The following is a 25921-nucleotide window of genomic DNA, read 5'->3' as shown; positions in this document are numbered from 1 at the left end:
TAGTAAAATACCTAAAATGTCTTATATTTTGGAACGGAGAGAGTATAAGACATTTTAGATATTGCACTATGAACTACATATGGATGTACATAGACATATTTTAGAATATAGATTCACTCATTTTACTCCGTATGTAGTCTCCTAATATAATCTTTAAAAGATCTTATATTTTGAAACGGAGGGAGTAATCATCATTCACCATTTCATTGTTCACCGAACATGGGCGCCCCGCAATTCGGTCCTTAAATCGGCATCTGGTTCGCATCTACCTCCACCCAAAAGTTTGACCACGATTTTACACAACCGTGACGTGACAAGTAGAGTAACCTCGATGTTCCATGCGATGCACTGCTAACTGTACACACCGTGAACGACTAAAAAAACAACGGTTGCCCGGCCGCGAGATTGCAGAAAAAATTAAAACTGCCTCCCCCGCCGAACATTCAGCACAAATCGCGCGCCTCATCTCATACGCACTGGTTGTTATCGCGGTGCAAACAATTAAAACTGTCTCGCACCCAATTTGGCCTAAATTAAATTCGCTGGTACGTCAGGCCCACCCGGTGCGTCCACGCCCATCCAGAGAGGGTTATTTGTTGAGGCTCCCCTTACTAGCGTTCTGTTACCACAATTATTGTTAGGCTCATTTCCCCACCTATCCTCTCCTCTCCTCCCGATCCGCCCCATCTCTTTTCCTCGTCGGCGGCTCCCCATCGGTAATGGCGATGGCGTCGTCGCCGTGGGCGCTGCTGATGGCGGCGGCGGTGGTTTTGGCGGCGGGGTGCGTCGAGGCGGCGCCGACGGCGGCCGCGGAGGCGGCGCACGACGTGCTGCAGAGCCACGGCCTCCCGCGCGGGCTGCTCCCCGCGGGGATCGCGGCGTTCACGCACGACCCGGCGAGCGGGCGGTTCAAGGCCGTCCTGGAGTCCCCGTGCACCTCGCGCACCGAGGTCGGCCTCCGGTACAACGCGACCGTGGCGGGGCAGATCACCTACGGCCGGATCGCCGAGCTCTCCGGGGTGGACGCGCAGGACCTGTTCCTGTGGTTCGCCGTGCGCAGCATCCGCGTCGACGTGCCTTCCTCCGGCGTCATCTACTTCGACGTCGGCGTGGTGTACAAGCACTTCCCTCTGTCCTTCTTCGAGGCGCCGCCGCCGTGCGTGCCCACCTCGCTCATCCTCCTTCAGGTAACCACCGCCGCGCCATCTATGGATGGATGATCCTACGGACGTTCCGTGTTTGTAGTAGTTTGTTGTAACCTCTAATGAATTGGTATTCTCTGTCCCGGCAGGTTAGGGGCGACGGATCAGAGGTCGACGGCGGCGCCGCGTTGCAACAATGATGGGACGGGTTGGACGATTTTATCGCCGAGGCGGAACCAGAAGTCGCAATTTTGAGAAGTGATCGGCCGGCGGCGTGCGGGCGGGCGGACGGCCGGCAGGTGTGCAGATAGACAGACGCGGTCATTCCTTTTGTTTGCTAAGTAGCTAGTAATCACTCCTCGCCCGCTTCGTCTCTTTGTTCTCGTCGTCCTTCTTGTCCGGTGCGGGCCAAAGCCTCTATGCTGCTGCCCTGCGTGTACTCCTCCGGCGTCCGGCCGATGGCCATATTTGTCACCGTAATGGATGATGCGTGTACATTTTAAAGTTTTTGTGTGATCAGTTTTCCTGATCTCCGTTGAGTTCTCGATATTATTCATCGAATCCAGCGTGATACGGATAGTCACTGTTTTTTTATTCGCTCCCTCGCCGCTCTGTCCACTCAAACCGAACCGAACTGATGTTATGAGTCGTCCTTTGGCCATGTAGAGGGGGAGCAGGGTCGTTGTTTCGTTCACTGGCGCATGTATCGTGTGACCGTTCCCATCCAAGATAGGAGTACTATGATAGGTTGAAGGATGCTCGCCTCGTTGGGATTCGCCGATTCGGCAGCCTTGTTGACCGGGACATTAGAATTACACTCCTGCTAGGAACTCTGCAGCTAGTAGTAGTATCTTAATCATCCAATCGTTGCGTATGAAGTGAAACCAGGCCCGGAAATGGAGCCACATGGGACGTCCGTCCATATTGCCAATTGGATTCTGGTACCACTGGCGTTCGACGCATGTTGCGTGCCCGGCATAGTACTACCCCCAGACAATAATCTGCCGATGCCGGATACCCTGGCCGCCACGAGCAGACAGCGGAGGACGTGGAATTATTGGCCGGGAGACGAAACCCCGTCCATCAAACAAGCCGGACAAACGACGCCCCGATCGATCCACGGGAAACGGCAACCAATCAATCAGCGCACCTCGTTCCTTCCTCTCCCCTCGGAAATCACGGTGGTTAATTACTAGTACTAGTACTACTCGAGCCAAAAGCGCTCCGTCAAACGCGCAGCACACGATCGCAGCGGCCAGAGGGAGGTGATGATGATGGGATAAGCTGGAATATGGAGGCAGGGGCATGTGCGATGGGTGGCAATGATGGGAAATGGACAAGTGTATCAAGTGCGGCGAGGGCAGCTGCCGCGGCCGGGCTGGTGCAGTAGGTGGGATGCCAGGGGTGTATAAATCCGGCAAAGACGGGGCACCTGAGGTGTCAGTCAGCCCAGCGCCGGGCGCCCCCGTCGTTTTCTCCTGCGCCGTCAGCCGCTGCCGCCCGGCGACGTGGCCTTCGTTTCTGGGTTTGTTGGCTCCCGACGCATGCAGGAGTTGAGAGCGAGTCCTCCGGCCGGCGCGGTCAGCTTGCATGTTGCGGGTGTTCGGTCGTGGTGACGTGACGTCGATGGAGAAACAAATTCGGGCATTTGGAAGATGCAGCTCACATGTTAAATTATATTATCATGATGCGTATACATGCGCCATAGCAGTGGAAGTTATCAACTGCGGCTCATGCACGCAGGTCCATACAGGGACGTGCATGAAGATTTTTCGGTTGTTATCGACGTGGTCAGGCCGGCTCCGGTATGCAATGGCGACAACGACGCGTAGGCGGTTTGTTCTAGCGGTTGCATCGGCCATTCAGTGAACCATGGACCTCTATGTAATTTATTATCTTTATGATGATTTTATGCTTTTAATAAACTTTTATATTTCCTTCGTTACGGTTTAGAAGACATGATTACATTTACGTGCATTTTCATAATAAACAAAGTTTATGACGCATTGCAGTTACTTCTAACAGCTAATTAGTACTTTCTTTTATTATTTTTATAGGCATGCGTAGTGTGATTGTTATCTTCAGTTCATCTTATAGCCAATCAATAACAACCTAGGTTCCAGAGAATTTTCAAACACGTCATCTAAACCGTGACGGAGGAAGTAATAGGTTTCAATATTATTTATAAAAAATGCATGTATAATTATTTTTAGAGAATGTATAAATTTATTTTTCTTTTTATGCTTGAAAAATCCTGGTTCTTGAGAGAAAGTATCAAGAAAACTATATCTGATGTTGCAACCAACTACCCGGGTAACCAACATAGAAAAATGGCAAAAAGAAAATCTGAAAGCTTATGGCAAAACTAAATGGGTGAAACAGAGACATGAATGCTTGCTACATAAATAAGATTATAGGGTCCTATGATTACAATAGTCCTAGCCGGCTATGTCGGTAAAAAAGAGTTTGCTTGCTCGTATAAAAAAAGGATACCATTCCTCGGATTGTGCTTCACCACAAACCGCCGTTAAGCACCAAGGATTAGGGCCTAGTCTATCAACCGATGCATCAATGTGATACTTAGAATAACTGAAAACCTCTAGCTTTATTTCTATTTTTAAATAATATTTTTTATTAAATTTAAACAATATTATGAAGGTTTACAAAATTCATTAATAATGCGGTGTCGGCCTAGTCGAAGCCGACCGGATCCGGTCGGCCTTGGCTAGGCCGATAGGCCACTCGGCTCTGCTCACTTGGTTTCACTGGGCTTAAAAATTACCAATTAATATTAATTGGCTTAGTTATGGCTAATTAGTATTAATTGGTTTAGTAGTGATCAATTAGTATTAATTAATGTTAGTAAAGCTGATAGGTACATACATTTATATTTTTCTACGTAACTAAGATTTTTTGATGCCCAAAATGATAAGATAACCCTTTAATTTCTCGCGTGGCAGACCCCGCTACTAGATTAGGTAGAAAGAAAAAAAATCCCGTCATAATTTACTGCTCCTAACTTTTCGTCATAATTTCTCGATTCTAACTTTTCGTCATAATTTCTCGATTCTAACTTCCGTCATAAGTTCTTGCTTCTAACTTTCAGCCATCGTTTCCCGCTTCTTAGTTTCCGACGATATCTCGCGCCATAGCTTCCCGCTTGTGAGTTCCTTCCTATTCTTCTCGTCTGAATCGATAAAACCCCCTCCACACTCCGCTGGGTAAGCAGTCCACTATAGTATCGTAGTTACGTTACGATTTCTCATTATCTTTTTTATCATAGTTTTCTCTCTAGTATGTCCTAATGTCTTCTCCATTTAGCCAGCAAATTCAAGATAGTCGATAGAATTGTTTCATGGGATGAACTTATCAGTAGTGACGTCCTACTGAATGAGGTGGCTCACGCATTAGCTAGGAGTTGGTGGCCTCCTAGGACCTTTGAGGAGATATGTAAAGAACTCTGCAGGTTGCATGGAAGATGGAAAAATAAAAGCCAACACCTACACTATGGAGTAGAACATCCTTTCTTATGGATGGCCTATTGGAGAACGTTGCATGGGAAATAAAAAAAATCTACGCACACACAAGATCTATCCATGGTGACGATCATCTACGAGAGGAGAGATCAGACCCACACACCCGTGTAGATCGCTAAGCGGGGAAGCGATAAGAAACACGATTGATGTAGTCGAACGTCTTCGCGATCCAAATTGCAAGCCGTCCCGCGATCCAATCACGATCTAGCGCCGAACGGACGACACCTCCGCGTTCCGTACACGTGCAACTCGATGACGATCTCTGCCTTCTAGCTCCAGTAAGAGAGACAAAGAGGTAGATGCATCCTCCGATAGCACGACGACATGACGGTGATGATGGTGGAGCTAGTCCGGCAGGGTTTCGTCGTGCACTGCCGGAATAACCTACGGGGTGTCACGAAGTAGTGGAGGGAGAGGGGATGCGCCGTGGCTTGTGGTGCGGATAGCCTATCTCCCCTCCACTATATATAGGAGGAAGGGAGGAGTGGCGCACTAGGGAAAACCCCTAGGGTTCGGCCGGCGCACAAGGAGGAGGAGGAGTCCTCCTCCAATTCGGTTTGGTGGAGGAGGACTCTCCTTCCTAGTGGGTTTCCTTCCCCTTTTGTATTTCGGTCGAATAGGCCTATTAGGCTGGTCGCCCAGCCCACCAGGGCTGGTGCGCCACCTTTAGGCCTACTTGGTCTTTTTCCGGGTGGCTGACCCCTCCCGACGAAACCCCGGAACCCATTCGTCACTCCTAATACTTTATCGGTAATGCCCGAAATCTTTCCGGAAGATAAATACACCCTTTCTATATATCAATCTTTGTCTCTGGACCATTCTGAAACTCCTCGTGATGGTCGGGATCTCATTCAGGACTCCGAACAACATTCGGTCACCAACATACATAATTCAATTATACCGAAACGTCACCGAACCTTAAGTGTGCAAACCCTGCGGGTTCGAGAACTATGCAGACATGATCGAGACACTCTCCGATCAATAACCAATAGCGGGACCTGGATGTTCGTATTGGCTCCTACATATTCTACAAAGATCTTTATCGGTTGAACCTCTATGTCAAGGATTCAGTTAATCCCGTATAATGTTCCCTTTGTCTTTCGATATGCTACTTCCCGAGATTTGATCGTCGGTATCTCTATACCCATTATAATCTCGTTACTGACAAGTGTCTTTACTCGTTCCGTAATACAAAATCCCGTGGCTAACTCTTTAGTCACATAGCTTGCAAGGCTTGTTGTGATGTTGTATTACTGAGTGGGGTCTGAGATACCTCTCCCTCATACGGAGTAAAAAATCCCAGTCTTGATCCATGCTAACTTAACGGACACCTTCAGAGATACCTATAGAGCACCTTTATAGTCATCCAGTTACGTTGCGACGTTTGATACACATAAGGTATTCTTTCGGTGTTAGTGAGTTACATTTTCTCATGGTCATAGGAACATATACTTGACATGCAGAAAAACAGTAGCAATAAAATGAAACGATCACATGCTATGTTCATAGGTTGTGTTTTGTCCATCACATCATTCTCCTAATGATGTGGTCCCATTATCAAGTGACAACCCTTGTCTATGGCCAGGAAGCCTTGACCATCTTTGATCAACGAGCTAGTCCACTAGAGGCTTACTAGGGACTGTGTGTTGTCTATGTATCCACACATGTATCCGAGTTTCCATTCAATACAATTCTAGCATAGATAATAAATGAATATCTTGAACAAGGAAATATAATAATAACTATTTTATTATTGCCACTAGGGCATATTTCCAACATGGTCGATAGGAAGGACGAAGACGATATCTTCATGCCAGTACCAAGGCCAGGAGTACCGCATTATCGGATGGCCAGAGCTTTGCATCGACGAAGGGCAAGAGGTCTACATCGACGAAGGGCAAGAGCTCCGCATTGATGAAGGATGACGATGATGCTTTCATGTAGTTGTTAAGTTGTATTTTATAAGTTTAGTCATACCATTTAATTGAGATGTATTTTCTATTATTGTTTGTAATATTTTGTTGTGGGGGCATTATGTTCTATCTAAGCACGTTGTCGTAGTATAAGTGTTATACCCGCTAAACTAACTAATAGAACATGATTATGTCTGATACATAACTAGATAATTATTTGTCGCATACGTACAATAGACATATGTCTCATACATAATTAGATAGTCATGTCTCTATTATTAGATAGAAGCATCACTCATGACGTCTGCCTATGCACTGAGGTGGTGTGCTAGGCGTACTCCATCTCCACCTGTGGGGTGGCGTAATGTGAGAGGAGGAATCCCGAACTCATCCTGGTCATACTGTGTATCTTGGGTGGGTCCTTGTGGAGGAGTCGAAAACATGTCCATCCATCTGTTGTGCTACGATAGTGGATCTTCCTGTTCACTCCATCTCCCGGATCCGGCCGCGAATGCCTCCTCATATGCGCACGATCCCGCCGGAGGGAGGGAACATAAATACTGAATAAATATGTAGTCTCAGTTAATATTTAAAATAATAAATATGAACAAACATACCGGCTCGATGTGGGTGAAACATGAAGATCGGTGTGGGACTTTGTTGTTGTGGTGGAGGCCGAAACACGAAGCTAGACAAGGGAGCATGATGTTGCGGGTGTTGCCATGCTGAAGTGCCACACGAGTCAGGAGGGGGTGGATGGGGGCGTCGTTGATACGTCTTCAACGTATTTATGATTTTTGATTGTTCCATGTCGATATATTATCATTCTAGTATGCTTTGGACGTATTTATTTACCATTTTATATTATTTTTAAGCAGTACCTATTGACCCAGTGCCAAGTGTGAGTTGTTGTTTTATGCGTGTTTTTCACTTTGCAGGTTTCCCATACCAAACGAGCTCTAATTGTCTTGAAACTTTTTAATATTTTTTTCTGGACCAAAAGAAGACCAACGGACATTGAAAGAAGGGTGGAGACCTCACAAGGCCCCCACAAGCTAACATGGCGTGGTCGGGGGGGGGGGGGTGTTGCGTCCTGATAGCTTGTGCCTCCCTCGTGGCCCTCCCGACTCTTTTCCTTAGCTTATAAATTCTCATCTATCCTAAAAACACCAGGGAAGTCCGGAAACAGTTCTTACGTCCCGAAACATGTTTATTCTCATTTTCGAGAGGCACAACCGTGCCTGTTGCAAAGGCAAAACCGTGCCTCTCGCAAAAAAAACACAAAAACACATTTTTTCGTTTTCAAGAAGCACGGCCGTGCCTCTTCCGAAAGCAAACCGTGTCTCTCACGGAATCAAAATCTTGCCTCTTAAAAAACATGTTTTCCACTTAATTTTTCGTCAAAAATTTAAAAAGAATAGTGAAAAACAAGAAGTACTGCTACAGCGAAGTCCTCCTCGTCCGACGAGGGGGTGTAGTCCGGGATCTCCACTCCATTCTGGACATTTGCGAGGCCGAGTGACATCGGGTTCCATGCTCCTGGACGGCGTCCAGGACGACGGTGGACGGCGGCGACAGAGTGCCCGAAGAGGAGACGGCGGCTGGCGCCAGTGTCGGGCGGACCCGCGCTGTTGCTCATGCCGGCGACGTCGGAGGCGGGCGTCCCTCCTGTGCCGAAGAGGAGAGGACCCTGTTCGCCGAAAGGAGCAGGGGAGCGGCCAAACGCCCATGGGGCGCTGCTTGCCCCTGCACGGACCGGTCCAGCGCCGCCACCCGCTCCGGCAGAGGTGGCGTGGCGTCGTCGTCCAGCGGCCACGACGTGGCGGCGTCGTCCAGCGAAGTTCTGGCGGCGGTTAATGCCAAGGCCAGAAACTACTGGTGGTGCCCCCCATCGATGGCGGACGAACCGGCGGCGCTGCTCGGCAAGGAAGCGACGGCGCCCTTCTTCCCAGAGAAGACCAAGGAGAAGGGAGGCGAGGGACGACATCCTCACCGTTTCCGTATCTTCTCCAACGAGTTCTGTGCGTGGCATGTCGCTCTCGCGGGAGAGACGTGCGTGATAACGTGTTAATGAACAGTGCGATGAACAGTAATGATGAATGTTTATTGATAGCGATGATGTACAAATATATACCCCTGTAAGGGACACGTCGCACAGACGCGACTGTTACAGGAGAAGGGAATAGAGGGACGCGTCCGTTAGATTAGGGACGTGACTTGAAAGCAAACCGGCGTCGGTTCCATAAACAGAGATTTCTTTAATTAAACTAATTAATTAAATCCTAACACTATTAACCATGCTCTTAGTGTTTCGTCATACTTAAATTTGCTCGGACGAATTGCGTCATACTCAGCCCAGAGGTTCTAACAAGCCCAACTGCAAGTTGTAAACCGCACGGTTCATAAAATGCTCCCAGCCCGAATAGCTGAGTATGGCGGCCCGACCAAACCGCAATCCGCGTCTCGACAACCTCTCCCGCGTCCTCGCCTCCGACCACCCGCCCCCGCCGGCGGCCGCCGTCCACGCGCGCCTCATCCGCGCGCACGGCGACACCCCTCCACCCGTCATCCGCTCGCTCCTCAACCATGCCATCCGCCGCCTGTCCAAGCCGCGCCCTCTCGCCGCGCTGCGCTTGCTCCTCCTCATGCCGCGCCTGCCCGTCTCCCCCGACCACTTCACCGTCCCCTTCGCGCTCAACGCCGCCGCGTCCCTCGGCCTCCACCGTCTCGGCGCGTCCCTGCACTCCGTCGCGCTCCGCCTCGCGCTTGCCCCCACCTGCCTCCCCGTCGCCAACGCGCTCGTCGCGCTCTACGCCAAGTGCGACGACCTCCCCGCCGCGCACGCCGCGCTCGCTGACATCCCGGTGCCTGACGCCGTATCGTTCAACTCCCTCCTCTGCACGCACGCCCGCCTCGCCTCTGTGCCCGCCGCCGAGTCACTCTTCACCTCCATGCCCTCCAGAACACAGGTCTCCTGGAACGCCATGGTGGTCGTCTACGTCAATGCCGGTGACTTTGCCTCCGCTCACCGGGTGTTTGATGAAATGCCTACCAGGGATTCCGCCTCCTGGTCGGTGCTGATTATTGGATACTGCAAGAGCGGGTTGATGCAGAGCGCGCGGGAGCTGTTTGATAAAATGCCAGGGAAGAATCTTGTGACATGGACAGCGATGATAAATGGGTATGCTCAATGTGGGCGGCCTAAGGAGTCACTTGCGTTGTTTAGGGAACTGGAGGCTGCTGGGATTGAGCCAGATGCGGCCACCATGGTCGGAGTTATCTCCTCTGCTTCGCAGATAGGCAGCACAGCATTAGCTGGGTGGGTTGGAACCTACGTTGACAGGAAGAGGATTGAAAGGAACGAGAAGGTGCTTACAGCACTGGTAGATATGCATGCCAAGTGTGGGAATGTCGAGCAGGCTCTCAATGCTTTTAGGGAGATTGAAAAGCCGGATGCATACCCTTACACTGCACTTATTAGTGGGCTGGCGACTCATGGGCACGCAAAGCTGGCACTTCAAGTGTTTGAACGGATGCAAGCTCAGGCAGTTAAACCTGATCCAATCACTTTCGTCGGTGTGCTTACTGCGTGCAGCCATGCAGGGCTTGTTGACAGAGGGTTGGACTATTGGGAAGCAATGGTGCATGATTATGGGATGAACCGTCGGGCAGATCACTATGCCTGTATTGTCGACATGCTTGGTCGTGCAGGGAGGCTCGAAGAGGCTTTTGAGATGGTCCAAACAATGCCGATGGGGCCCCATCCAGGTGCTCTTGGCGCCCTTCTGAGTGCGTGCAAGACACACGACAATGCTGAGATTGCTGAAGTTGTTGCAAATAAGCTTTTTGAGTTGGAACCTCGAAATACTGGGAACTATATACTGCTCTCAAGTATATATGCTGGGAAAGGACAATGGGAGGAGGCAGAAAGAGTTAGGTCGCTGATGAAAACAAAATTACCTTTCAAACAGCCAGGGTCTAGTTGGTTTTAGGATCGGCAGAGGGAGCATGGCAGGATGTCTTCGAGGAGCTGAAAAGCACCAGAAACATTTCTGTTTGCTATATGTGAATTCGGTGCAGGCTACATAGGCAGAAAACATGGCTAAATGAACTATCTAGAATGCAACTAAGTTGAGATGCTGTCAAGGTACCTTCATTTTTTTCACAGCTCATGTTATACCTGGAACTCACAATGGTTAATTTATATTGATTTGCGTAGGTATTTAGAGTTACTTTTCCATAGTAAGTTTGTAATCTCCATACAAATTGATGTAGCAGAAAATAACTACTATTGCAGTTTAAGCTCTGCATCTTAGATAAGTATTTTAACAACATGTCGTTTAGATATATAACAGCATGGAAAAATACATGGAAATTGGCAAGACCCAACTTGGTTCTTACCCCTCTAGAATTCAGATTGTCCTCTGTCTCTTATTTTATTAGAGAATCAGATATCATGGGAAAAGATGTTTCTAGAACACATGAGATGATAGAGTTGGGATTCAATTAGAAGGCAACGTGGCAGAATCTTACAAATTGAAAACTTTATCCAACAGATGATAATGCTCAGATTGCCATCTCTCAACCGTTTGATAGTGCATATCCAACGGCTAATATTTGAAGTTAATGACACACTATATTATTGGTATAGATATTTAAGGCATGGTTCATGCAGTATAATAGGAATGGAATTGAGTAAAGCAATCTGAGCTCCGTTTCATGATGCCTATATCTGTGAGAGCTAGATTCATTTAATATGTTTTGCAAAATATACTTCATGGGCGTGCAAATTAGTGATGTCAGAAAGCAACCATATCCTCAGAAAGATTTAAATGATTATTTACAGCATACACTCCACATGGATGGGTGTATATTGTCCAGAACGATTGGTAAATCATCATAAGCAGAAGAACTATAATAACTGTTTTTCTCCACGGTGATCATCCACTTCCACAGAGGGTGTTTTCAACTTTCATCCCATAGTGTACACTAGTGATAGCATGCTAATTGCTGCATTTTTTCAGGGCATTGCTCAGCTTGACTTCACTTCCTCAATCGCACGCGCTAATTCATCAATCTTCGCACCAGTGACCTCCTTAGCCACCTTCCCATCCTTGAAAATCTTGAATGTTGGTACAACCCTTATGCCGAGCTCCTTTGCAAGTGGCTACAGTTAACAAGCACCAAGATGCTTACCAGGACATATTCAAACAGAACACAAGATATACATGAGACAGCAAGATGAGGTTCCAATTTCTAACATACCCTGTTGTCTTGATTGCAATCGAGCTTGAGGAACACGACGTCGTGGTCCTTCTCGGACATCTGCTGGAATTTCGGTGCCATAACTTTGCAAGGGCCGCACCTGCAGACAAGGAAGTTTCATCACTGTGCTGTGGGATGACATCTGGTCTTGATTATAACAATATCAATGCTTCTCCAAATAATCTGGCCTAGCTTGTATGCCAGGAGGATGTGAGACTGAGACAGTAATTGGTCAGCGAAGAAGAGCTGGAAGGGAGAAATGTATGGGGCTTGCACAGTACCATTGGGTGTACATATCGAGGACGACAAGCTTCGGCCCTGCTGCCTTGACAATTGGCCAGAAGGTGTCTTTGCAGACCTCGGTGACCTGCCCAGTCACCGCCACCGCCGCTGCGGGTGTTTCCACCTCGTCGGCACCCGTCGTGGCCGTCTCCAAGCTGCCTGACTTCAGCGGAGTCACCACCCTCGCGTCAGAGCCAGACACCACCATCAGGCTCCTCTTCTGAGAAGCCGCCACACAGGCCAGGAATCGGCCGCAGGCGGCGGGGCGGCATGAGGAGATGGCCGGCGAGGAGGCCGTGCTCTGCGGCGAGGAGACGGAGAGGCGTAACGCCATTGGATGCAGGAGTTTTGGAAGGTAACGCCCCCAACGGGTGGTGTGAGTTGGTGGTGTGCAGAGTGGTGTTTTCCTGCAGCAGATGAGTGGGTGGGCTTGAGGGGAAATCCCGGTTGCTTGGTGGTATATATCGGCTATCGAGCAGAGATGGTTTCTTGTGAGTATGGACGTGGCTGTCCTCGGAAGTTCCTGCGGTTTTGTGGTGATGCTGGACCCTGTACTTGTCACCGCTGAGGGTGTTTTGGGTAACCGGGAGATCGGATCGTGTGGTGCCCTGCTCAGTTCTCTTGTTCCATCTGTTCCACGGACAGCTTGTGTGACATGTGTATATGACACTTGCGCCGGCGACTTGTGGGCTACGGACCTTATGAGCCCACACACGGCCACAGGTCGTCGCCACATGTGTGTGCCATGACTACTCGATGACTCTTGAGGTATCCCGCTGAATATACTGTAAACATAGAATCAGCATCGTAGATGCTTCTCCTTCCATTTCCGATTGAACGAGTAGAATTACCTTGCCTATTTCTGTGTTCATTTATGCGGCTCTGCTTCATTTACTTACATGATGCAGCATGATTCAGGCCTTCAGGGCCATGCACTCTTCAGTGAACAAGATAATCAGCATCACCCGAGAAGAAACCACCGGCTTGTCTGGCAAAAACACAAGCCGTGATTGTACCGCGTGCGCCACGTTGTGCGAATTCTGCCTGTATCTCAGCCAGCGAACCACTACAGCTTGCAGCTTGCACGAAATCTAGCTTGGATGGCAATGTCTGTGGCTCCGCTATCTTCTTCAGAGAAGCAATGGAAAAGTTCCGGCCGGAGATATTTTACCGGGAGACGCCAGAGATCTTGCAACGTGCGGCTACGATCGCGACGCAAGGTGGAAAAAACAGCTAGTCATCGCGGACGGTAGCGACCTCACTGTCACTGATAGGTCCGGCAGCGGCAACAACTGGGCAGCTGGTGAGCTTGGGTGAGGCAGACTCTGGCTGCCAGAGGCTTGATCAACTGCTGCTCGGTATTCTACACCCCACAAGTGACGAAACCAAGGGATCAATGCCAGACTTGTACATGCGCACACACTGACCATCAAGTGACTAGTCTCAAAACTTTTCGAAAAAAAAGTGACTCGTCTCAAAACTTTTCGTAAAAAGGTGACTAGTCTCAGAACTCATGCCGGCAAGGGCATGCCTGTGATATGAGTATGTTAGACATCGATACATGGTATGTATATACACACAACCTCATTCTGGAGGTCGAGTTCATCAGGACATTACAAGTGTTTTTCAGATACCAGTCGTACAGTCATCATCAGAGAGTCGTTTTCAGGAACTGTACAATGAAGTAGAGGACGGCCAGGAAGAGCCCAATCTGAACCACGTCCTGGTTCAGATCATCCGGCCTCGTAAAGAACTGCATCATCCACAAGACTCCGTCAGCAATCGGCACAACCAAACTGATCAACAAACACACGCAATCAACAAGAGAAAACATGCATGTACCTTCGTGGGATCTCCCAGGGGGTCAGGATAAACCTCCAGATTGTCGTCCTTGTTCAGCCGGGATGCCACGCCCTTGGCGGCCTCGATCGTGTCCTTGCCGGCCTCCACCGTGGAGTAGACCCTCCTGGAAAACCAGAAGTAGGCCTGCGCGAGAGGGGACGACGAGGAGAGGTCCCATGACTCGGCGTGCTCCAGCACCTGCCCACTGATCTGGTTCAGGACGAACTGCGAGTCGACGCGGAGGACCAGCTCCCCTCCTGCGGCCGCCAAGAATGCGTTCTTGGGTTTCCCCCTCAGCGTCCACTTGATGGTCAACATGCTCGTGGATTGCATCGACATTTCCTGGACTGTCTGACGCAGTAGCAAGAGTGTTGATTAGATGACATCATGCTTGAAACGGGTACCAAAGAATGATGTGTGGTGCGGGAAATTTAATTGAGTGTGTGATTCCATGCAATTCCAGGGACTGATTTTGCGTTCATCGACATGCGTAATTAAAATGAGAGTTTTTTGTGGTGAATATATACGAGTAGAATAAGTAATGACACTCAATCAATCCTTACCACCGTGGGTTTTTCCAGGGCCTCAGTGATCCACAATGGCCTCTTGTACTTCTCACGCCCAACAAATGACCTGAGAGGATCCTGAAAGAAGAAAGCAGTATGTCACCCTAATGATATAATAGTATGCGTGTGACCTGAACTCTGCAAGTATCCCATTCGTGCACTAAGTGCATCTACGGAGGCATGGAAATCAAAACCACACCAGTTTCCTCAGTTTTACATACTTTGGCATGTTGGGAATTCAAACACGAACTTTGTCCGCAGCAAGCATTCTGAACAACACCTTAACATTCATATTCACTAGCTAGATAGAAATATTTTACAGAAATATAAGGTCATTGTTCATAGGATCATATACTTATATGTTTATTGGTCATTAGTTCATCACACAAGATCAGCATATCTGCTTATTAAACGTAAGCTTTATTTATTTTTTACTAAAGTCATGAATAACCGGATTAATCGTGTGGTTCGGCATACACAAACGACATTTATGCAAGGGAGGGACATCCAGAAGAGGCTGTCATGGCATGAGACTATGCATAACCTAAAGCAGAATAAGTTGAGTGGAGTCAATTTTACAATTGATTTCAAGAAAGCTTATGGTGAAGTCAAATTGTCCTTTTCTCTCCAAAGTGGTGTGTTTGGGTTGAGAACTTTTAGAGGGAGTGTGGCTATCGAGGTCAACCATGATGTTGACATTCTTTACCAAACTAAAAGAAGGTTTGAGTTAGAGAGGCCTAGTGTCCTGGATTCCTTTTAAGTTCTAACACAGTTGACTGCATGCTTGTCATCCTAATTGGAAGTGACGAAATTGACAGGCAGATTGATGGGATGATGCATAACCTTGTGGTTGTAACGATTTTTTTATGGAACACGACCTCGAGAAAGCCCGTAGCCTCAAGCTCTCGCTGTATGATTTTGTGGAACCTCTAGGTTTAAGAGATTATTTTACATAAGAATGTGTTATTTTTCTTTGGGGAAGTTGTGGATGCCACTGAGCAATATCCTGAGTTGATCGGTTGTGCCATGTGACAGCTCCCCATCCGTGTTACCTCGGTATTCATATCCATTTTTGGAGACTTTGGAATTCAAACCGGAAGAGGTTGGAGAAAGGCTTCAGAAGAGACTTGGTAGTTCATGGGTAAGATCCTCTTAACTGGCGGTTGTCTCGTTCTTATTAATTTTGTCTTGAGTAGCATGATCATGTATTTGATGTCTTTCTTCAAGATTCCTTATAAATTTTATAAAGGATAGACTGTTCTCTCAAGAATTTTTTTGGCAAAATGATAGCCAACAAAATAAATATCGGCTGGCCATGAAGTAGTCTTTGTTGCCCCAAAGATCAAAGGGGACTAGGAATACATGATTCAAATTTCAAAAGTATTGTCTTACTCACTACACGAGTTTTTAAGCTCTTAACAAAGGATGGCATTTGGTAGGAATTACTCCTTAGAAAATACCTAGGCTCCAAAGCCATGCCTCGAGTGGAATGGAAACCTTGCGACACTAACGGCTGGCTTGACAAAGGTTAGTAGTTTCCACCTTTATAGCTATTTTGACAAGGGTGAATCAAACAGCTGAAACATGCCCCAGGCAGCCCGGATCGCGCCCTGGGGCGGAGATAGTGCTCCAAGGCGTCCAGGTGCCTGGCCCAATCCTGACGCCGACACTGGATGGATCCAAAGTGCCTCTGTGCCTTCTGGGAGGACAAATGGCCAAGGAGAGCACCGTTAGACCATTGCGAGGTCCTTAGCGCCTCTCCTTCTAATATCTTGTTCAGGAGCAACCTAATTGGACCAAAGTTGGTTGTTTACATGAGCTACTACTTAGCGGGCTTAAAAATGTTCACCTCTCAGATGAAGATGAGCGGCGATGAAACCCTACCCATGGGCCCTAGTGTGCTCTTATTGCTGTTTGTCGTGGCGGTAATTTGTCAGCATTGTGGCTACCCAGAAATGATGTGGTATTTAACACAAAACGAGCGTTTCTTCACCCATCCTGATGCGGGTTATGTGCTCATATTATACAGTCACACGGTGGCTCCATACCGGCCGGAGTATGCTTGCCAAGATGGAGGATTAAGACATGGCTGCGGCAGCATGTCTTTGCCTAGAGCTAGTAGTGAGTGAGTTTCATTCCTTTTGCTTACGCTCTACTTTCGCACTTGTTTTGATTGTGAGCTGCAGGGGCTGGGCACGCAGACCAGACGCACCTTGTATTTGACGGCGACGGCGTAGCAGCTGAGGGCGCGGTTGTCCTGGCGGATCTCGAGGATGTCCCTGGCGATCTGCCTGGCCGTCGACTCCACGTACGGGCTGCTTATGCACTCGAAGTCGTTGCACAGCTCCCCGAAGTCCAGGCCGTCCACCAGCCTGTCCGTCTCCGACCTCGCCGTCTGCACCTCCTTGGAGTCATCCACCACTGCGCACGCCGGCAGCAGCACCAACGTGGTCAGCATGAACGTGATCATAAGAAGAGAGATGATGGCGGGTCTCAGCCGGTCTCACCGTGCAAGGGGGCGAGGCGGGGGCGGCGGCGGGCGCCGGCATGGGCAGGACGGCGGTGGAAGGCGGAGACGGTTCGCCGGAGGAGGAGCGTGGAGGAAGGGGACGGGGACGGGGAGCAGGAGGAGCAGGAGAGAGCGGCGGCGGCGGCGGTGGTGGTGGCCATTGGTGGCCCATTGCGCGGTCGGCGTGGCGGGACGTGAAGGTGTGGTGCGGCGCGGATAAGGCCGCGGCGCGCCACGGCCTCTCGTTCCCTCCACTCCAGTGGACTCCGTGGCCCGACCCCAACGGCCTAATTTCCACTCCCGTTTTTTTAAGTAGTAGTAGTATTGTTTTTCTTCGCATCCGTGTCACAAGAAAACGAGCAGTCGCAAGCAAGCAAAGACTGTTTTGATAGCTCACGTGCTCTCATTTCATTTTGAAACACATAAAAGTTGTAAAAAGTCCCTAACAATGATATAATGTACAATATAAAAGCGTTTAGATCATTATTTTAATTATCTAAACACTTTTATATTAATTTACAGAGGAAGTACTAGTAAAGTTTTCTACTAAAATATGGTTGTTTGAATCATAAACATGAAAAAAAGAAGAATCATAAACATGAAGCAAAAAGAATTGCAATCATATTACAAGTTCTTTTGTACTCTATGCGATTCATTGACCGGTTTGAAGTTGATTTTGAATTATTGTCATATATATATCTACTAAAATAATGATAACTCAAAGTCAATAAGCAATCGATTATGGTCACCGAGGACATGGAAATAATCAAGTTCTCTAAAAAGCTTTAGCTATTGAGCCAAAAATGGGAATGAGAGTTATCACTAGCCTCTTTCTTCTCTTGGAGCATCTTTAACAATCGTGTTAAATAAAGTGCACAAGAAAAATTATGATTTTAACGCGCGAGAGACCGCACCACGCGTTTCAAAGGGCGTTGAAAAACCCGACACGCAAAAAAAATTATACCGTGCGGGCAAAAGCCACAACGCGCATGATAGTTTTGGCGCGCGACACCCAGCGCGCGCTATAAAAGCCGTGCCTACCCTCACTCGCTAACCACCGGATTTCCTACCCGCACCTTCTCCCTCGCCTCTTCTAGCGCTTCCCCTTGCCGCGCCCCCGCGCCCCGCCATGCCACCACACCCCCGAAGTAGCTCGGTCTATCCCGACGTCCGCCTCAGTCCCACCGGCATGTAGTATGCGGAGAACCGCTCCGGCAATATACGCCTCGGGCTCGGAACGTTCGAGATCGTCCACGAGGCCACCCGCGTACGATGCGGTAGTGTGGCGCCTCGGGCACAGATGAACTTCTCCGACGTGTGGACGTGTCAATAGGCGTAGGAACTCACACCTCCCCGCGTCTAATCACCAACGAGGATCGCTGCGTCCAGCAAAAGTGGAGGGTAGCCTCCTCATCATCGAAGCGGACGAGGTCGCCATGGTGCAAGCGCTTCGTGTAGGATGTCGTCGCCGAGAACAAGTTCTGGGCGTAAAGGAGGACATAACGAGTTGCGCATCGGGCGGACAAGCGTGCACGGAAGGAGTTGGCGGAAGTGGAGATAGACAACCCGGAGGCGTCAATCTAGGACGAGGATGATCCTCATGTTGGGGAACGTCGCATGGGAAACAAAAAATTTCCTACGCGCACGAAGACCTATCATGGTGATGTCCATCTACGAGAGGGGATATTCGATCTACGTACACTTGTAGATCGCACAGCAGAAGCGTTAGTAAACGCGGTTGATGTAGTGGAACGTCCTCACGTCCCTCGATCCGCCCCGCGAACCGTCCCGCGATCAGTCCCACGATCTAGTGCCGAACGGACGGCACCTCCGCGTTCAACACACGTACAGCTCGACGATGATCTCGGCCTTCTTGATCTAGCAAGAGAGACGGAGAGGTAGATGAGTTCTCCGGCAGCGTGACGGCGCTCCGGAGGTTGGTGGTGATCTAATCTCAGCAGGGCTCCGCCCGAGCTCCGCAGAAACGCGATCTAGAGGTAAAACCGTGGAAATATGTGGTCGGGCTGCCGTGGCAAAGTTGTCTCAAATCAGCCCTAAAACCTCCGTATATATAGGCGGAAGAGGGGGAGCCTTGCCTTGGGGTCCAAGGACCCTCAAGGGGGTCGGCCGAGCCAAAGGGGGGGAGTCCTCCCCTTCCAAACCGAATCCAACTAGGTTTGGAAGGAGGAGTCCTTCCCCTTTTTCCCACCTCCTCTTTTTTTTTCTTTTCTCTTTGATTTTCTTCCTATGGCGCATAGGGCCTTCTTGGGCTGTCCCACCAGCCCACTAAGGGCTGGTGCGCCACCCCAAGGCCTATGGGCTTCCCCGGGGTGGGTTGCCCCCCACCCTCGGTGAACACCCAGAACCCATTCGTCATTCCCGGTACATTCCCGGTAACTCCGAAAACCTTCCGGTAATCAAATGAGGTCATCCTATATATCAAACTTCGTTTCCGGACCATTCCGGAAACCCTCGTGACGTATGTGATCTCATCCGGGACTCCGAACAACATTCGGTAACCAACCATATAACTCAAATACGCATAAAACAACGTCGAATCTTAAGTGTGCAGACCCTGCGGGTTCGAGAACTATGTAGACATGACCCGAGTGACTCCTCGGTCAATATCCATAGCGGGACCTGGATGCCCATATTGGTGTTGGGGAACGTCGCATGGGAAACAAAAATTTTCCTACGCGCACGAAGACCTATCATGGTGATGTCCATCTACGAGAGGGGATGAGTGATCTACGTACCCTTGTAGACCGTACAGCAGAAGCGTTAGTGAACGCGGTTGATGTAGTGGAACGTCCTCACGTCCCTTGATCCGGCCTGCGAACTATCCCGCGATCAGTCCCACGATCTAGTGCCGAACGGACGACACCTCCGCGTTCAGCACACGTACAGCTCGATGATGATCTCGGCCTTCTTGATCCAGCAAGAGAGACGGAGAGGTAGAAGAGTTCTCCGGCAGCGTGACGGCGCTCCGTAGGTTGGTGATGATCTCGTCTCAGCAGGGCTCCGCCCGAGCTCCGCAGAAACGCGATCTAGAGGAAAAACCGTGGAGGTATGTGGTCGGGCTGCCGTGGAAAAGTCGTCTCAAATCAGCCCTAAAACCTCCGTATATATAGGTGGGAGAGGGGGGACCTTGCCTTGGGGCTCAAGGAGCCCCAAGGGGGTCGGCCGAGCCAAAGGGGGGAAGGACTCCCCCCAAACCGAGTCCTACTTGGTTTGGTGGGTGGAGTCCTTCTTTCCTTTCCCACCTCCTCCTTTTTTTTTCTTTTCTCTTTGATTTTTCTTCCAATGCGCATAGGGCCCTTTTGGGCTGTCCCACCAGCCCACTAAGGGCTGGTGCACCACCCTCAAGGCCTATGGGCTTCCCCGGGGTGGGTTGCCCCCCCGGTGAACTCCCGGAACCCATTCGTCATTCCTGGTACATTCGCGGTAACTCCGAAAACCTTCCGGTAATCAAATGAGGTCATCCTATATATCAATCTTTGTTTCCGGACCATTCCGGAAACCCTTGTGACGTCCGTGATCTCATCCGGGACTCCGAACAACATTCAGTAACCAACCATATAACTCAAATACGCATAAAACAACGTCGAACCTTAAGTGTGCAGACCCTGCCGGTTCGAGAACTATGTAGACATGACCCGAGAGACTCCTCGGTCAATATCCAATAGCGGGACCTGGATGCCCATATTGGATCCTACATATTCTACGAAGATCTTATCGTTTGAACCTCAGTGCCAAGGATTCATATAATCCCGTATGTCATTCCCTTTGTCCTTCGATATGTTACTTCCCGAGATTCGATCGTCAGTATCCGCATACCTATTTCAATCTCGTTTACCGGCAAGTCTCTTTACTCGTTCCGTAATACAAGATCCCGCAACTTACACTAAGTTACATTGCTTGCAAGGCTTGTGTGTGATGTTGTATTAACGAGTGGGCCCCGAGATACCTCTCCGTCACACGGAGTGACAAATCCCAGTCTTGATCCATACTAACTCAACGAACACCTTCGGAGATACTTGTAGAGCATCTTTATAGTCACCCAGTTACGTTGCGACGTTTGATACACACAAAGTATTCCTCCGGTGTTAGTGAGTTATACGATCTCATGGTCATAGGAACAAATACTTGACACGCAGAAAACAGTAGCAACAAAATAACACGATCAACATGCTACGTCTATTAGTTTGGGTCTAGTCCATCACGTGATTCTCCTAATTACGTGATCCAGTTATCAAGCAACAACACCTTGTTCATAATCAGAAGACATTGACTATCTTTGATCAACTGGCTAGCCAACTAGAGGCTTGCTAGGGACACTGTTTTGTCCATGTATCCACACATGTAAATGAGTCTTCATTCAATACAATTATAGCATGGATAATAAACGATTATCTTGATACAGGAATTATAATAATAACTATATTTATTATTGCCTCTAGGGCATAATTCCAACAGTCTCCCACTTGCACTAGAGTCAATAATCTAGCCCTCACATCATCATGTGAATTACATTGTAATAAATCTAACACCCATACAGTTCTGGTGTTGATCATGCTTTGGCCGTGGAAGAGGTTTAGTCAGCGGGTCTGCTACATTCAGATCCGTGTGCACTTTGCATATATTTACGTCCTCTCCTTCGTCGTAGTCGCGGATGAGGTTGAAGCGTCGTTTGATGTGTCTGATCTTCTTGTGAAACCGTGGTTCCTTTGCTAAGGCAATGGCACCCGTGTTGTCAGAGAACAAGGTTATTGGATTCAGTGCGCTTGGCACCACTCCAAGATCCGTCATGAACTGCTTCATCCAGACACCCTCCTTAGCCGCCTCCGAGGCAGCCATGTACTCCGCTTCACATGTAGAATCTGCTACGACGCTTTGCTTGGAACTGCACCAGCTTACCGCACCCCCATTAAGAATAAATGCGTATCCGGTTTGCGACTTAGAGTCGTCCGGATCTGTGTCAAAGCTTGCATCGACGTAACCTTTTACGACGAGCTCTTCGTCACCTCCATACACGAGAAACATCTCCTTAGTCCTTTTCAGGTACTTCAGGATATTCTTGACCGCTGTCCAGTGATCCACTCCTGGATTACTCTGAAACCTACCTGCCATACTTATGGCCAGGCTAACGTCCGGTCTAGTGCACAGCATTGCATACATGATAGAACCTATGGCTGAAGCATAGGGGACGGAGCGCATATGCTCTCTATCTTCATCAGTTGCTGGGCACTGAGTCTTACTCAATCTCGTACCTTGTAAAACTGGCAAGAACCCCTTCTTGGACTGTTCCATTTTGAACCTCTTCAAAACTTTATCAAGGTATGTGCTTTGTGAAAGTCCTATCAGGCTATTTGATCTATCCCTATAGATCTTAATGCCTAGAATGTAAGCAGCTTCTCCTAGGTCCTTCATAGAGAAACTTTTATTCAAGTAATCCTTTATGCTCTCCAAAAACTCTACCTTGTTTCCAATTAGCAATATGTCATCCACATATAATATTAGAAATGCCACAGAGCTCCCACTCACTTTCTTGTAAATACAAGATTCTCCAACCACTTGTATAAACCCAAATGCTTTGATCACCTCATCAAAGCGTTTGTTCCAACTCTGAGATGCTTGCACCAGTCCATAAATGGATCGCTGGAGCTTGCACACCTTGTTAGCATTCTTAGGATCGACAAAACCTTCGGGTTGCATCATATACAATTCTTCCTTAAGGAAACCGTTAAGGAACGCCGTTTTGACATCCATCTGCCAGATTTCATAATCGAAAAATGCAGCTATTACTAACATGATTCTGACGGACTTAAGCATCGCTACGGGTGAGAGTGTCTCATCGTAGTCAACTCCTTGAACTTGTGAAAAACCCTTTGCCACAAGTCGAGCTTTATAAACGGTCACATTGCCGTCAGCGTCCGTCTTCCTCTTAAAGATCTGTTTGTTCTGAATAGCCTTGCGGCCCTCAGGCAGTACCTCCAAAGTCCACACTTTGTTCTCATACATGGATCCTATCTCGGACTTCATGGCTTCTAGCCATTTGTTGGAATCTGGGCCCACCATTGCTTCTTCATAATTTGCAGGTTCATTGTTGTCCAACAACATGATTAATAAGACGGGATTACCGTACCACTTTGGAGCAGCGCATGGTCTCGTCGACCTGCGTGGTTCGACAGAAACTTGAACCGGAGTTTCATGATCATCATCATTAACTTCCTCCTCAACCGGCGTCGCAACGACAGAGGTTTCCCCTTGCCCTGCGCCACCATCCAGAGGGATGAGAGGTTCGACAACCTCGTCAAGTTCTATCTTCCTCCCACTCAATTCTCTCGAGAGAAACTCCTTCTCGAGAAAAGCTCCGTTTTTAGCAACAAACACTTTGCCCTTGGATTTGAGATAGAAGGTGTACCCAACTGTCTCTTTTGGGTAACCTATGAAGATGCACTTTTCCGCTTTGGGTTCCAGTTTTTCAGGCTGAAGCTTTTTGACATAAGCATCACATCCCCAAACTTTAAGAAACAACAACTTTGGCCTTTTGCCATACCACAGTTCGTATGGTGTCGTCTCAACGGATTTTGATGGTGCCCTATTTAAAGTGAATGCAGCTGTTTCTAATGCATAACCCCAAAACGATAACGGCAAATCGGTAAGAGACATCATAGATCGCACCATCTCTAATAAAGTACGATTACGACGTCCGGACACACCATTACGCTGTGGTGTTCCAGGCGGTGTCAACTGTGAAACAATTCCACATTGTCTTAAGTGAGCACCAAACTCGAAACTCAGATATTCACCCCCACGATTAGACCGTAGGAACTTGATCTTCTTGTTACGATGATTTTCAACTTCACTCTGAAATTGTTTGAACTTTTCAAATGTTTCAGACTTGTGCTTCATTAAGTAGACATAACCATATCTACTCAAATCGTCAGTGAAGGTGAGAAAATAACGATATCCGCCGCGTGCCTCTACGCTCATCGGACCACACACATCGGTATGTATGATTTCCAACAAGTCACTTGCACGCTCCATTGTTCCGGAGAACGGAGTTTTAGTCATCTTGCCCATGAGGCTTGGTTCGCACGTGTCAAGTGAATCAAAGTCAAGTGACTCCAAAAGTCCATCGGCATGGAGTTTCTTCATCGCTTTACACCAATATGACCTAAGCGGCAGTGCCACAAAAATATGGCGCTATCATTGTTAACTCTAACTCTTTTGGTCTCAATGTTATGTATGTGTGTATCGCTATCAAGATTCAATATGAACAATCCTCTCACATTGGGTGCATGACCATAAAAGATGTTACTCATAGAAATAGAACAACCATTATTCTCTGACTTAAAAGAGTAACCGTCTCGCAATAAACAAGATCCAGGTATAATGTTCATGCTCAACGCAGGCACTAAATAACAATGATTCAAGTTCATAACTAATCCTGATGGTAACTGAAGTGAAACTCTGCCGACGGCGATTGCATCAACCTTGGAACCATTTCCTACGCGCATCGTCACTTCATCTTTCGCCAGCCTTCGTCTATTCCGCAGTTCCTGTTTCGAGTTGCAAATATGAGCAACAGAACCGGTATCGAATACCCAGGCACTACTACGAGAGCCGGTTAAGTACACATCAATAACATGTATATCAAATATACCTGATTTTTCTTTGGCCTCCTTCTTATCTGCCAGATACTTGGCGCAATTGCGCTTCCAGTGACCCATACCCTTGCAATAGTAACACTCTGTTTCAGGCTTAGGTCCAGCTTTGGGTTTCTTCGTCGGATTGGCAACAGGCTTGCCGCTCTTCTTTGAATTACCCTTCTTGCCTTTGTCGTTTCTCTTGAAACTAGTGGTCTTATTCACCATCAACACTTGATGCTCTTTACGGAGTTCAGACTCTGCGACTTTCAGCATCGCAAACAACTCGCCGGGTGACTTGTTCATCCCTTGCATGTTGTAGTTCAACACAAAGCCTTTATAGCTTGGCGGCAGTGATTGAAGGATTCTGTCAGTGATAGCCTCTTGCGGGAGTTCAATCCCCAGCTCAGCTAGACGGTTTGAGTACCCAGACATTTTGAGCACATGTTCACTGACAGACGAGTTCTCCTCCATCTTGCAAGCATAGAATTTATCGGAGGTCTCATACCTCTCGATCCGGGCGTTATTCTGAAAGATAAACTTCAACTCCTGGAACATCTCAAATGCTCCATGACTCTCAAAGCGACGTTGAAGGCCCGGTTCTAAGCCATACAAGACTGCACATTGAACTACTGAGTAGTTCTCCATACGTGCTAACCAAGCGTTCTTAACATCCTGATCAGCCGTAGCGGGTGGTTCATCTCCTAGCGCAGCATTAAGGACATAATCCTTCTTCCCAGCTTGTAAGATTAGCTTAAGATTACGAGCCCAGTCTACAAAGTTGCTTCCATCATCTTTCAACTTAGCTTTCTCTAGGAACGCATTAAAATTCAGGGTGACTGTCGCGTGATCCATGATGTACAACACAAATATATTCAAAGTGGACTTAGACTATGTTCAAGATAATTAGAGTTTAACTTAATCAAATTATTCGCTAAACTCCCACTCAAAAAGTACATCTCTCTAGTCATTTGAGTGGTTCATGATCCACTTACACTAGCTCAAGTCCGATCATCACGTGAGTTGAGTATAGTTTCAGTGGTAAGCATCCCTATGCTAATCATATCATCTATATGATTCATGATCGACCTTTCGGTCTCATGTGTTCCGAGGCCATGTCTGCACATGCTAGGCTCGTCAAGCTTAATCCGAGTGTTCCGCGTGCGCAACTGTTTTCCACCCGTTGTATGTGAACGTTGAGTCTATCACACCCG

General features: G+C 48.2%; 4 protein-coding genes across 4 annotated transcripts; 2 read left to right on the top strand and 2 right to left on the bottom strand.

Moving 5' to 3' along the window:
* The first annotated feature begins 570 nt into the window (after nt 1-570).
* Nucleotides 571-1646, top strand: LOC123440671. The gene is made up of 2 exons (XM_045117229.1): nt 571-1187; nt 1292-1646. The coding sequence occupies exons 1-2, from the start codon at nt 720-722 to the stop codon at nt 1340-1342; spliced, it is 519 nt and encodes a 172-aa protein (XP_044973164.1). The 5' UTR covers nt 571-719; the 3' UTR covers nt 1343-1646.
* Nucleotides 1647-9023: 7377 nt separating this feature from the next.
* LOC123445178 (putative pentatricopeptide repeat-containing protein At5g37570) lies at nt 9024-10831 on the top strand. Its single transcript, XM_045122132.1, has one exon. It carries the CDS (start codon nt 9024-9026, stop codon nt 10581-10583), a length of 1560 nt encoding a protein of 519 aa, XP_044978067.1. The 3' UTR covers nt 10584-10831.
* Nucleotides 10832-11388: 557 nt separating this feature from the next.
* LOC123445179 (thioredoxin F, chloroplastic-like) lies at nt 11389-12965 on the bottom strand. The gene is made up of 3 exons (XM_045122133.1): nt 12138-12965; nt 11857-11956; nt 11389-11758 (listed from the first exon to the last, which is right to left on the bottom strand). The coding sequence occupies exons 1-3, from the start codon at nt 12872-12874 to the stop codon at nt 11624-11626; spliced, it is 972 nt and encodes a 323-aa protein (XP_044978068.1). The 5' UTR covers nt 12875-12965; the 3' UTR covers nt 11389-11623.
* A 654-nt stretch (nt 12966-13619) lies between these two features.
* On the bottom strand, nt 13620-17320 carry LOC123445180. The gene is made up of 5 exons (XM_045122134.1): nt 17054-17320; nt 16759-16967; nt 14544-14624; nt 13981-14331; nt 13620-13891 (listed from the first exon to the last, which is right to left on the bottom strand). Exons 1-5 carry the CDS (start codon nt 17214-17216, stop codon nt 13790-13792), a joined length of 906 nt encoding a protein of 301 aa, XP_044978069.1. The 5' UTR covers nt 17217-17320; the 3' UTR covers nt 13620-13789.
* Nucleotides 17321-25921: the final 8601 nt, after the last annotated feature.

The sequence above is a fragment of the Hordeum vulgare genome, chromosome 3H (assembly GCF_904849725.1).
Source record: "Hordeum vulgare subsp. vulgare chromosome 3H, MorexV3_pseudomolecules_assembly, whole genome shotgun sequence".
Taxonomy (NCBI): domain Eukaryota; kingdom Viridiplantae; phylum Streptophyta; class Magnoliopsida; order Poales; family Poaceae; genus Hordeum; species Hordeum vulgare.
This window is presented reverse-complemented; position numbering and strand designations above follow the sequence as displayed.

Coding starts and splice junctions, on each gene's coding strand:
- LOC123445179 (XM_045122133.1), bottom strand. CDS start 12,874: ATGTGGCGACGACCTGTGGCCGTGTGTGGGCTCATAAGGTCCGTAGCC. Junction 11,957..12,137: donor CTCGATATGTACACCCAATG/GTACTGTGCAAG, acceptor CCTTGTCTGCAG/GTGCGGCCCTTGCAAAGTTA. Junction 11,759..11,856: donor ATTGCAATCAAGACAACAGG/GTATGTTAGAAA, acceptor TGTTAACTGTAG/CCACTTGCAAAGGAGCTCGG.
- LOC123445178 (XM_045122132.1), top strand. CDS start 9,024: ATGGCGGCCCGACCAAACCGCAATCCGCGTCTCGACAACCTCTCCCGC.
- LOC123445180 (XM_045122134.1), bottom strand. CDS start 17,216: ATGGCCACCACCACCGCCGCCGCCGCCGCTCTCTCCTGCTCCTCCTGC. Junction 16,968..17,053: donor CCGCCTCGCCCCCTTGCACG/GTGAGACCGGCT, acceptor CGGCGTGCGCAG/TGGTGGATGACTCCAAGGAG. Junction 13,892..13,980: donor CCCTGGGAGATCCCACGAAG/GTACATGCATGT, acceptor TGGATGATGCAG/TTCTTTACGAGGCCGGATGA.
- LOC123440671 (XM_045117229.1), top strand. CDS start 720: ATGGCGATGGCGTCGTCGCCGTGGGCGCTGCTGATGGCGGCGGCGGTG. Junction 1,188..1,291: donor CCTCGCTCATCCTCCTTCAG/GTAACCACCGCC, acceptor CTGTCCCGGCAG/GTTAGGGGCGACGGATCAGA.